The following is a 13,129-nucleotide window of genomic DNA, read 5'->3' as shown; positions in this document are numbered from 1 at the left end:
ACCTCTCCATTTAGTGCCAATTTGCCAGTCAGAGCTTCCCTGCTCCCAGGGGGCTCCTGTAGCTGCTGCTGAGCATCCCTCTGCTTCAGCAGCCTTTTTTCCCCTGCCTGGCTGGGCTTCCTCAGCCACCTTGCTGCCTCTTTGTGCCTCTTAATTTTTTTTTTTTTTTTTTTTTTTTTGCCTCATTTGTCTCTCTGTTATTTCCTCTTCCATCTTCCTTGAAAACTCTTCATCTCTATAGATTTTTCTTTTTGTTTTCCGTTACTTAATCTTCTGCCTTTCCATTTGTTTTGGTCCTAACAGCTATTTCTGCTGGGGAAAGCTGTGCTTGAAGCCACAGCACTGCTGCTCTGTGTCATCTGAAATCTCTTTTAGAGGCAGGTGGTTCCAGAAGGACTCACAACCTCCTTTTCTCTTGATTGAAAGGGAGACACAAAATGCAAATGTATTACTTGAGCCCCTTGTGTTTGCAAAACTGCATTGAAGATTTTCTTCAGTGAGATGTGCTTTTTTAGAGGAATTTACTCCTTGTTTTATTCCACCTGGGGCAGAATGTGTTCTGAAGAAATCATCTTGTTTGGGGGCTTGTAGTCTTCTTGTGTTGAGCAGAGATGGGAATGTGGAAACTCATTTGTTTTTATAAACAGGGAAAGTTCAGCAGAATGCAGAGATGGTTCACTAAGTGTTTTAATGATGAGGCTTTAAGCCTGTTTACTGAATCCTTACTTTTCTGTCTTCCCTCTTCCCTGGGGCAGAGATCTTTGAAATGCCTCAATCTGCCGAATACCTGGTGTCACCTCCTCCATGCTGCCTGTAAGGAGATAGTGGCACTTCAATAACTGAGCTTCCCACAGCCTCTGCTCAGCAAATGCCCGTTTTTAGGGGCAGGCAAGGGATACTGGGGCATTCCTGTTAAAATAGGGCTCCTAAAGCACTCCCCGTGGTGTCACCAGATGACACAAGCAAAAACGACGCACCACAGCTTTGGTCACGATGAAGAGACTCATTTATTTTCTCTGACTCCAATCTTTTATAGTTCTCAAAAGGTGCCAGTGGATTGGAGGGTGAACGTGCCACCTCTCCAAGGACACTGGACAAACTACCTGTACATCAAATTTCTCCGCCTCTGTGAAAGAATGCAAAACAATAGGTTGTTTACAGAAAGTTGTGTGGGAAAGTTCTCTACAAGAGTGTAAACTCAGAAGGCTTTAGAAAACTCTTGATAACCAGGGCGACACCGTGGTGCTGCAGTCTCTGAGCGCTGGGGAGGGGACAGTGGGGAGCTCTGTGAGGACAGAGGGGAGTTGATCAGAAATGCCCTGTGGTGACTTTATCAAAATCCGAGTCCCACCCTGCACTTCAGGCCCCTCCCTCCCTGTAGCTCTGGCAGCATGCACGCTGTAGATTTCCCTTCTAACCTCTCTCCTGTTTTTTTTCCCTCGCTCCCCGTGCCAGGCTCTCTCAGAAGCACGTCTCGGACGTCGTGGATGACAGCAAGGACAACATCACCATTTTCACTCGCATCCTGGACAGGCTCCTGGACGGCTACGACAACCGCCTGCGGCCGGGGCTGGGAGGTCAGTGGGAGCTGCCTGCAGCTGCGTGGCTTTAGCAGGGACACGCAGCACGGGTGGCTTTTGAACAGCTCTGCTGCTCTGCTCAGGTGGGGAGGCTGCTCGGTGCCAGGCTCAGTTTGAGGCTGTTTGCCCGTTTTGAGGCTGTTTGGTTGTTGGGTATCTCGTGGGCTGAGAGGTGTGAGCCCCAGGGTGGCCTGTGACAGGGCAAGGACAGGCCTGCAGATGGAGCAGCTGTGGGTGAGCCTATTCCTGCTATTTTAGAGGCAGGAAAAGCAATTCCCTTTCAGAAATGCTGATACGTTCATTGAGGGGCCGGAGTGTGTCCAGAGAAGAGATCTGGAGCACAACTCTGATGAGGAGCAGCCGGGGGAGCTCAGCCTGGAGAAATGGGGAGATGTTCTCACTTTCTCCAGCTCCCTGAAAGAAGGTTGGAGCCAGGTGTGGGTCAGTCTGTTCTCCAAGGAAACAAATGACAGGACAAGAGGAGATGGCCTCAAGTTGCACCAGGGGAGGTTTAGATTAGATGTAAGGAAAAACTTTTCACAGAAAGGGTTGTAAAGCACTGGAAAAGGTTCTCTGGGAAATGGTATCCCTGAAAGTGTTGGTGTGGCACTTGAGGACATGGCTTAGTGCTGAACATGGTGGTGGTGCTGGCTGCACAGTGGGACTTGATGACCTTTTCCAAGCTGAACGATTCTGTGGCTCTATAGCACCAGTTTGCAGAACCTTCAGCTCATGTTGATGTTGCTTTTTAGTCAGTTTGCTTTGCTACAGAGCCTCTATCTCCACATCTTCTCAGTTATTTCCTATGCAGCTGTCACCTGGCAAGCTCTCCCCCCGTGCTGCTCTGGGCACCGGGCACTCACCCAGGCCCTGCTGCCTCCTGAGCTGCCTTCGACGCTGCTGCCAACATTGCTGCTGCTGCAGAGCTTCTCTGCAAGCTCCTACGCTTGTCTGAGGTGCTTCAGAAGGAAAAACCATGGCAGTCACCTTCCCACCGAATGCCTACAGCTTCAGTCAGCATGATCTCAGGGGGCAGAAGAAACAGGGAGATGTGTGGGGGAGACAGATGTGAGATTAGGGAGATGTGGGCCAGGGTGGTTTCCTGGTGTGCTGCTGCTGTGGCAGAGCTGGCCCCTCTCAGGAGCTGACAGCTGTGTGTCCCTGGGGCTGCTGAGGGGATGTCCCTGCACTGCTCTGAGCTCTCCTGCTCACCAGAGGTGTGCTTTCCACCCTGAGCTGGAGTCACCACGTGCTGTCCCATTTCCTGAAGGTCCTGCTGCCAAGAGCTGCTTTCCCGAGCTCTCGCATGCTGATGGGATCTCCTGGAATGTCACTTCCCTTCCCCAGAGCAGCCCTGCCTCCTCCCAGCCCCGTGTCCAGCTCTGTGCCACAGCCCTCTGCCCTGCAGCTGCCCTTTGAGACCATGCCAAACCTGGGGAGGAAGGGCTTTTCCAGCCAGCATCCTCACCTCTGCTGTGCTGCAGGACCCAGACAGGAAAGGGTTACAGTGTCTGCATAAGTAATCAGTCAGTTTTATTGCTTTTGTTGCTTGTTTCTTTCCCCCAGAATTAACTGTGGTCCCACTAATAGCTTTGCTTCCTCAAGTCTCCCCGACGGCTGTATTGATTTAACTGAAACGAGTTCTGCACAGGGACTGAGGGGGCATTTATGCTCACTGTAGGCTCAGCTGCAGACAAGCCTGCTAAGTATTAACAAGAGGAGTCCCAAGAGCCCCTTGCTGGGGAAGTTCAAACCTTTCTTGGAACATCTTTGCTCTGTTGCTTTAGATCCTTTAATACCGTGTTTAACATAATAAATTGCCTGTGCCTGAGCCAGCCCTTGCGTGTTCAAAGACTGCTTTCACCTCTGAGTTCCCCTGCTGAGGCTCTCTGGCAGACCCAGGTGGGAGGTGTTGATGAGGGCTGCAGGTTTTGGGGGCTCTTGACTGGCAGTGAGTTGTCCTCTGTGCATGGAGCAGCCTGGTGAGCCAGGCTCTCCCCAGTTTCGGTTGTTTTTCCCAAGGCTGAAGCCTTGGAGGTCTCTCAGCAGGAGAATTAGAGGGAAAAACCTCTCCCACTGCTGCTGGTGGCCAGAGAAGCAGAAATGGTCCTGCTGCAGGCTCCAGAGTTTGGGGTTAATGGAAGAGCCTGGGGTGGCAGTCAGCAAGAGGAGGGCTCCTGCTGGCCAAGGCTTTGTGAGGGCTGGGAAAGGGATGGCCTTGATCCCCATGAGCAGCTGTGCTGCAGTGGGACTGGGCCATGGACAAGGAACATTGGTTTTCCTGTAAGACAGCACTGGGCAGTCCCTGTAGTCTCCCCATTTCCCTTGGGAATGTCTTCCAATGCTTTTCTGAAGATGTCAGGCATCCATGCCCTGCAGTCCACAGAAAGGGCAGATGTGGTGATCTCGTGTCCACACCAGGCTGGTGGAAGGATGGAGTTCCCTAAATTGTGTGTAACCTGTGTGAAGCAGGGCATGCAGGCTCTTTGCCTGGCTGGATTTCCTGTTCTGGATGAGATGGCCCTGCAGACATTTGGGACATGGAGGGCTGAGCAGGGTTTGGGGCTGCAGCACCTCTCAGGGCTCTGCGGTGCTGTGTGTGCTCAGCCCTGTCCCCTCCTTCAGCTTCCTGTGCGCCAGGAGCCGAGCAGTGTTTGTTTAGACTTTGGGAGAAGACACTGTGTAAGCAACAGAGTGTTAGTGTGGTGACTTCTCCCCTCAAGATAGCCTCTTTGTATTTATTTTCTTATCCCCTCTGCTTTCACCATCTGCTGCCACCCACTCTAATAGCTGCCATGCCAGAGCTCCTCTTCCTGCCAGGATGCTGCAGACAGGAGCTGAAGCAAGCCCGTGCTGAGGCTGCTCAGGAGTGCCTGCTGCTGCAGAGCCACGCTCCAGGTGGGGGTCTGGCCCCGGGCCTGGCTGCTGCTCCTGCCCCAGAAGGAGACATCCAGTCCAGCCAGGAGCCTGTGCTGTCCTGAGGCAAGGGGGAGATTTGTGAGCGCAGTTTGGGCTGACTCAGAAGAAGAAAGGCAGGGGAAGGTGGCTGTCAGACCCCTTCTTCTGCAGTAACACCCTGCAGCACTGGGGACACGACCATTTGTGTCACAGTGTCTGGCAGGAGGTTTCTCCCTGGCTCTGCCTGCTGAGCCAGGGCTGGATTCTTCTTAGGAACAGAGCAGAGTCTTTTCTTTGGCCTCATGACCACAGAAAGACAGTCTGGGCTCGGGGAAGGGGTTGCTGCATAAACAGAAGATCTTCCAGGACTCAGAGCGGGGCAGGAGGAGAAGGAGCTGCCAGCAGAAAACCTGTGTTTCCCCTGGGAGAACACGGGGCAGATTGGATATTAAGTCAGGAGAGGAACAGCGATGGACCCCGAGGGAATGGAGACATCTGCTGTCATGGCCAACCTTGCAGGATCACCAAATCCTCCTTCTCGGAGGAAGCTCCTCAGAGAGCTTCTGTGGGCAGCACGGGCCTCTGCTCCTGGTCTGGAGCTCTGAAATCACACAGATCCTCTGCCCAGCCTGGAGGGGCTGAGGTGGGAAGTGTCTGTCTGGAGCTCTCAGGTTCTCCTTGCTGGGGCTCCCTGCAGAGCCTCATTTATGCACCTGGAGCTCACCTGGAGCTCACAAGAGCAGGAGAGAGGAGATGTGGCCAGGAGAAGGAGGTGGAACTGGCTGACCAAGGGTGAGATGTCTCCTGTGCCCAAAAAGGAGATGCTCAAGTAGTGGCATGCAGATGAAGGGACCACAAGTGGTTCTTCATGAATGACAGATGTACAAAACTAGCCCGTGTGTCCTTGCAGTCCTTACAGGGCCAGTGTGATGTCCAGCACAGTGACCATGAGGGAGAAGGCAGAGGTTGGGGGTTTGAGGGTCAGTGGTGCTCCCTGGACAGCTGAACCTCCTCTGATGAGTTCCTAATCGATGGCATTCGGGCCCACTGTGCTGCAGCTGGAACAGAGCCATCCTGGGAATGCCTGGGCACGGCCAGGAGGGGACATTTTCCTTCCTTACAGCCTCGAGAACGCTTTAAATGTGCTTTGGCAATGTAGGGCTATTAGTGCTGCAGGAGGAGGCACGTGGGACCTTTCCACAGCTGTCTGCAAAGCAAGGCAGGGGTTTCTTCCAGCTCAGCCAGAGACTGGCTGTTCCACAGGGCCAGGAGTGTGCCTGAGGTACACTGGGGTAAGGGTGAGGAACCCAGAGGGCATCTGGGCAAACTCTCTGTATTGAGGGATTGGGAAGAATTCCAGAAAACTGCTGGGCTTTTCCAGGGCATGCCAGGAGGGAAAGATTTTGCCCCAGGGAAGAGGAGACGAGAGTAGGCTGCTCGGTTTTCTAAAAGATGAGTTGTAAACATCCTAGATAAGCCAGTTTCTCCAATTGCAATTAAAAAGCAATTTGTACCATGTTAGGCCAGGCTGGGATCGATGAGTGTTATCCCTCCTGGATGCAGCATGACTGACAAGGGAACTCACGCTGTTCCTCTGAAGCCTCTACAGCACCTCTGGAGTCCCTGACCAGCCCAGCCCTGCTGAGGGGCTGCTGGCTGCTGGGCATCCTGCCAGGCCAGCTCTGCACCAGGGGCTTCTGGACAGCTGAGCTTTGGGAGCCTCCTGAAGTGTCCATGGGGTTTAGCAGGACCAGCAAACACAGGCACAGTTCCTGAGCAGAGCAAGGCCCTTCACCCCTTGGGTTCCTTCTTCCCTGGGGACAGGGTGTGGCACCCATTCCTCGTCCCTGGCGTGGTCCCATCCAGGCAGAGGAGAGGCCCAGTTTTTACCCTCCCAACTGGGTCTATCCAGAGGGTGAAAGCAACCCAGGCTCCTCTTCCTCTTCTCCACTGTGCTGTTCTTTGGTGTCAGCACCTCCCAGCCCACGCTGGGCTCGAGCAGGACTTGGTGCAGTCAGGGCCTGCTGCTCACACCAGCACTCAGATCAGGGTGCCCACCCGGCCTGTGGTGCCTTTTCTCTGTCCTTACTGTGTCAGCTCTGTCTTGCCAATGGTTTTGGTCTGTACCTGTTAATATTTATCCTGCTGTTGTATTTCCATGATTATTTTGTCAGCAAAGTGCACCTCAGCTGGAGTTTCTCTCGTTTCCTCTTTCTGCGGTGCAATGTTTCTTCCTGCCCTTTTCATGATGGGGTGGTTTGGCAGGATGGCTCCTGAGGAACACCTGTATCCCTGCCTGGCCACCTGTATTTCACTAATTCAAGTGCTGATGGCCAACAGCTTTTGGATTTGGGTTCAGAGCGGCTCCCTTTAGGTTGAGACATTCCCAGGAGATGCTTGGTGTGCTACACCTCAGTGCATCTGTCATTTTGGCCTGACCTCCTGCAGGTAAGGACCTGTCTGTTACTGTGGGAGCATTAAGGCAGAGGGGCTGAAATAGTCAGAATAATTCAATTACAGAACTGCCTTCTCTTGAAAGTACAGTGCTCCCCAAAGTGAAACAGCAAGACCTTATCTGCCTGGCAGGATCCAAGAAGAAATCTGTTTGTAGTGAAATTAACCTATAACAGTGGCAAAAATTGTTAAATAGTCCAGATGGAAGTTTATGGAACTTTTATTTCCTAAAATCTGGATGAAATGTTGAAATTGTCCTTTTCACTTGTGGATGGGTTTTTCACCTGTGTGTGATAAAACTGCCTCATAAACATTATCTAGACCTAGTGTTTGTGTGAAACACAAACATGAGATGACAGAGAAACATGAGATGACAAACAGAGTTGTCCTCTGTTGTTTATTATGATTTCTAGGGTTTCAAGCCTGTGTTTAATCTGTTTTTCTGTCTTAATGTTCCACTTTTCCCAACTTCTCATCTCTTCTCTCTGATCCGACTTTGTGCTTTGTATTGATTACTCCAGGGAGGAATTTGATCTTTTCCTAGGAAAAAAAAAAAAAAAAAACCAAAAAAAAAACAAAACCCATGTCTTATCTCAGATTTTTGTCTCTGTCTGAGCTTCCTTGATGAGTTTTAATTTGAAGCCGAGGCATTGCCTGAACAGCATTTCCTTCTGTTTACCTTTCTGGGCAACGGGGACCCTGCTCTGCTCGTCAAACTTCTGAAGTCAAGATCTGTCTGTGAGCAAATTAAAGAAAGGTCGTCTTCCCCTCGGGGGCAGCTCTCCGAAGGCAGCTTTGCTGTGGATTTGCAGAGCCCTGGTGCTCTCCTCTCTGGCACAGAATTCCCGGTGGTGCTGCTGTTTAAGCCCCTGGTGCACAGCTGTGTGTGAAAAAGCCTTGCACACATCAGGAGGCAGGCGAGGAGCACGGCCCTGACAGCTGTGCCTAAGGGTGGAAGTCTTCTCTTAAATAAGTTATGAATGTGCTGAGGGCAACAAGCCTGTATCAAAGCTTCAGGGATGCCACAAGAACCAGGGAGGGGTGGGGAATGCCTTGTGAAAGGAGATTGATTGCTTTTGGTGTGAAACACCTGGCTTTGGCTCAGCACTGGTGCTTCGGGGGCATCTGGCAGCTGCCACTGCAGAGCTGTGAGGGGGTCACCACGCCGGCTCTGTGCCCAGCCACCCTCGGAAAGGGTCATGTGGCCAAAGTCCATCACCAGCTGTCCTTGTGTGCACGCTCCGGGGCTCTCCAGAGCAGCCCAACCCTGCCCCTAGGCTGTGGCCTTGTGATTTGTGAGGAGGAGAAGTGTTTCTCCTGCTCCTGTGAGTGCCTTTTTTAGCTGGCGCCTTCCCTGCGGGTTTCCAGGGAGGAGCTGCTGACCCTGCCCTGCACCCACACATGTAGGCAAGAAGATTTTCCCCAAGGGGCAAGAAATATTTCTAGGAAAGGAAAGCCACTTGGAGGGGATTTTTTTGCCCCAGTAATGTGTACTGGAGTAACATCTCAGGGCTCCAGTGCTGGCTCAGACACCTGCAGTGAAGCAGTTGAATGTCGGGCAGCTGCTCCCTGCCCGAGGGGGAGCTGTGGATGTGTCAGAGATGGGATGATGGTGTTTGTTTATAATGACTCTGGAAGGCGATAGCTGATGTTTCAGCATGTTGAACATGTGTTAGATGGGTTTAAGAACATCAGTAGATGATGTCGTAGATGGCTATAAACTGCTGGTGAGGATGTCTTTATTGATCTGTTGGACTGTGGCAGCTTCTCCTTTATTAGAATTTCCATTTATTCAGCCCCATGTAAAGGATTTATAATGTGGCTTTGATATGGATTGAGAAATAAGATTTTTTTATTGGGTGTTATGGAGTTTAAAAACAACTTTAATTGGTTTGTTCTGGGAAGCTGCTGGTGAAACAACTGGTCAAATACTGAGGAAACAGCAGCTATTTTATTTGTTGAGCTAGAGGATAAAATGTTTGCAGCAGTTCATGTAGTAATATAGAGGTATTGTTTATGTCTGATGAGGCAAAGTCATTGATCATGTTGGTGGTGAATTTCAGCCCTGATCCATCTGGAAGAAGCAATCAAATCACATCTATCTGAGCCCCCTGTGGAGGGGGGATTAATGCTGCTGCTTCAGACCTGTTAGCTTCTTAATGCCGTTCCATTTATTTAAAGGTTATTGTTTGATTAAATAAAAATACTGCAGTGTTCGTCAGGAAGGTGGAAGATATGTGAGGCTTTGGGGAGGGCTGCAAGACTGCGAGGCTGAACTGTGCAGGGTCCCTTAAACAAAGACTGTTAAAAGTCAGAGGGAAATACCCTCTTGCAGTAAGTGGCAAAACTCTCACCTGGCGGGGCAGGAATTTCCTGTAATATTTCTTTGTCTACTAACTTGTAACTGAACCTTAAAAATGTGCCTCTGAAGGATGTGCAGCTAATGTTTATTAAAAAGAAAAAAAAGAGTTCTTCTGGAGTACTGACAATTATAGGCATAGAGTATAGCCTAGAGAGGGATTTTAATCTGCAATTTGCATTGTGAGGAAAGGACACCCCGTTCTCTTTACCTTCTGGAAGGATGTAATTTGAACCAAAGTGTTGAGAACAACGGGCACAGAAGAAGCATATGATTTTTTTTTTTTTCCCCTTTTCCCAACCTGCTGGAAAATCCTATTGATGACAAAGTTCAGGCTGAGTCAGTGGATGGAACAACTCATGACTGGAGCGAAATAAATTGTGTCTGAAAAGCCAAGATGCTGTTTCAGCATCGCAAAAGCCATTTCAGACAGCTCTGGTTTGGAAAGATCAGTTATGGTACGAGAAACTTTGCTGAGGAAAGGGTCTGAGGACCATAACAAACCCCCCCAAAGCACAGCCATTGACTGTGCACGGTGCCAGAGGCTCTGCACAGGCCTTGCTGCGTCCTTCAGAGCTCTTTTTGAGGAAGTTCTGTGTTCATACAGGCCAGATCAGGGTTTTTTTTGTTTGTTTGTTTTGGTTTAGTTTGGGGTTTTTTTTGTTTGGTTTTTTTTTTTTGGTTTTGGTTTTTTTTTTTTTTTTTTTGGCCGTCCTGCATTCATAATTATTCATCTGAGTTCTTATCTCATCATGTCACTTTATGTCACTTTAGCCAGCTGTGGCCACTATCCTGCAAAAAAACGAAGGTGCAAACTCTGTTGGGGTTTTTTTTTCCCCCAAGGTGTGTTTTCTGTGCACATGTGGGAATTGAATTCCAGGCTCTCATGAAAGATGAGAGCTCTTTCCTTTGGAGAGAGGCACCTGGTCTTGCCTGAGTTTGAAAACACCTTTCCCTAGAAAAGGGCTTTGTCTGCTTTCATGAGGAAGGGTCAAAAAACAAAAGCATGAAATCTCCTTTCTTCTTCCCTGATCAATCTAGGCAATGAGAGAAGCTTTCTGATAGCTCCTCTTTGTCATGCAATGTCAATACCATTAAGTCCACTTTGGCAAGGGAAGCGATGTATAATTAATCTGCAAATCAGTAACGTGGATGTGATTTTTATACAAAGGAGAAGGTCTTTAACTGCAGAAGGCTTTGTGTGGGCACGGCCATGCTTGGATGGGACCTCCCTCGAGCATCCCCGTCCCAGCAGCTCCCCCGTCTGACACATCTTCTCTGGGGCCCATTTGCTGCCTTCCAGCAAAAGGACTCAGTCAACAAATAAATGGGAACCAGGTGGGGCAGGGCTGAGGTTAGGAGTATGCAAGTACCCCTGAACAGCTGCCCAGCAAGTTGGTTGAGCCAGAAAAATATCTTTAAGACTTTACCTCCATCCACCAGTTCTGTTGTTTTGGGGTTTTTTTAAAGCTTTTGCTCTATCAGAATTATTATTGTTTTGATGCAGAACGCATTAAAAAGGGAAAAGGAAAAAAATCCAAGCCCTATCTGGACTGATTTGTTCCCAGAAAGATGTTCAATTTTGTATGTATAATTGAAAGGGGCTAAATATAGCTGTATTAATATTTATGGGCCTTATGTTGGAGTCAATACAAGAGTTGCTGTTCAAGGCAATTAAGCTTTACCTTTTCACATGTAGGATTTCGGTGTTTGGAGATGACATTAGTGGTGTGACCTGCATCCAAGAGAGAAAACACTAAAAGCATGCCACCATCTGTGGAGTATGATACCCTGTATTTAGTGCTGTTTGCTGACAGGCAGTTTGTCTCCAGCGAGGCTGATCTCTCCAGGGCAGGGCTGCTGTCTTAATAGCAGGGAAATCAGCGCTGGGAGGTTTGCAGGAGAGCTGGCCCTGCTGCGTTTTGGGAGGAACCGAGCCACGAGCCTCTGGTGACATCACAAAGTGAGGATTGCCCACCTCTGCTGCATCTGTAGCTGCTGGGGATAAAGGGAAAACGATGATGGTGGCACTTGATCCCGTTTGTGTTCACACCACGCACGCCCTAGAGCTGGAGCACGGGAAATGCGACTCGGGCAGGGCTCTCCGTGCCCTGTCCCAGGGCTCAGGCTCTCTGTGCCTGTCTGCAGGGCCAGTCACAACCTTCATGTCACCAAAGCACAGAGAAAGCAAATCCTGTCCGGGGCTCTGAGCTGCTGTAGGGAGCGTGTGCACGGGGAATTAGGTCGGGGCTGTAACGACGAAAACAAGTCAGTTTGCATGAATAACAAAGGCGAAGTGATGGTGCGCTGGATTTCTAAAGCACTGCCTTTCAAGAGAAGGATATCACTGGGATAACACGACGAGAATCCTGGCAGTGGCTGAATTGCCCTGCATTGCTGCTTTTTGGGAGCTGCAGCTCCTCACTGCTCCAGTTAACAAAGAGCTGTTAGATGCTGTAAAATCTCTCACTGATAGGGACTGCCTGAGTCCTGCCTGTCTCCTAAATTTGATCAATGTGTCAGGCTTTCTCTTTTTTCCATGTGCCTTTGGGAAGGAGGGCTGCAGCAAGGAGCCTTGCTTGGGGTTAACCTGCCCTCCCCAGGGCTGCAGGTGGAGATTGTCTGAGTGATGCTGATCGTGGTGCTCATCCCTTCTCCAAGGACTCTCAAATCCTGAGTGGGTGTGTTTCTGTTCTTTCCCTGGTGCGTGGTGTGTTTTGGTAGCTGGAAGCCTTTTAACCTCCTTCAGTAACCATCAGGGGGGTGCATTTGCCGAGGATTTTCATTAGCTTCAGCTGCTGGAGCACAATGGCTGCTTAAACAGGGAGGCAAAAGTGGAAATCAAAGGGCACACCTGCCGAGGGAAAAATGGGGGCCATGCTCTCAGTGGTGCAAAATGAGTTTTCAACTCCAAGTGGCCCTTTGGAATTCCACCTCAGCTCTGGGGAGTTGCTCTGGGTGACGCTGACCCCAGCGCTGGTATTTCCAATTACTGATGATATAATCCTTGCCCAAAGGTGCTGGCTCCAGAGCAGAGGAGCTTTCCTTGGTGCGCCTGTGAGTGAGCCAGTCCCACCTCATCTCTGCTCCTGAACAAGGGCAAGCCAAGCCATATATTAAGGAACAAGGAAATTGCACCAGTTAAATTTAAAAAACTCATTTCGCTAAAGCAGTGTAAGCGCCCATGAATATTTATCTGATGTTATGGAAGCGTGCGGACTCCCACCTACTTTATTAAATTGATTTTCAATAAAAATGCAAGTGGAAGACGTTTGATTAATGGCTGGTGGGACGGGACAATTAATGTGAAGTCTGGAGTCAGCAAGAAGTGTCCCCTGAGCCTGTGTGTCCCTGCTGGAGGCTGGGCTAAGAAAATGTTTCTCAACTCCTCCAAGGGACCACAGCAACGTTCATCCATGTGGTTGCTAAAAGGGGGTGAACGGGAGCTGCTCTTTGGCTGGTGCGTGGTTTTGCTGAGGTCCTGACCTTGAAGCTGGCATGTGATGTTTGCTCCCAGTGTTCTGATTCTCCCTGCTTTTCCCTGCTTTTCCCACCCCTGGGAGCAGGCTGCACCTGAGAATTAAGCCCAGCACGAGCTCCGGCGTTCGCGTCGGCTTTGAGTGAGGCTCCCTGGGCCTTTGCGTTTAAACATGCCTGGGATTAGCTCCATCAGCCTCCAGATCTGCTCGGCTCCTACCAATTTCCTCGCTCGGATTTGTCTCCTGGAGGAAGGCAATTTGGAGCTGTAACGTTACAGCTCTATTAAGGATCTCCAGCGCGCTGTCCCGCCGGGATCCTCGCGGCGCTGCTGCCGCCTCTTTCCGAGGCATTTTATTGG

The 13,129-nt window shown here is 50.1% G+C and overlaps 1 protein-coding gene across 2 annotated transcripts in view; it reads left to right on the top strand.

The window, feature by feature from the left end:
* The window catches only part of GABRA3 (gamma-aminobutyric acid type A receptor subunit alpha3), a 68,578-nt gene that overhangs the window by 12,038 nt on the left and 43,411 nt on the right, over positions 1-13,129 (top strand). For both annotated transcript variants that reach the window (XM_053955577.1, XM_053955575.1), the window contains exon 3: positions 1,456-1,577. In XM_053955577.1, the coding sequence (XP_053811552.1) occupies positions 1,456-1,577 (122 nt within the window). The remainder of the gene's footprint in view (positions 1-1,455; positions 1,578-13,129) is intronic.

This window comes from Vidua chalybeata, chromosome 14, assembly GCF_026979565.1.
Source record: "Vidua chalybeata isolate OUT-0048 chromosome 14, bVidCha1 merged haplotype, whole genome shotgun sequence".
NCBI classification, from domain to species: Eukaryota; Metazoa; Chordata; class Aves; order Passeriformes; family Viduidae; genus Vidua; species Vidua chalybeata.
This window is presented reverse-complemented; position numbering and strand designations above follow the sequence as displayed.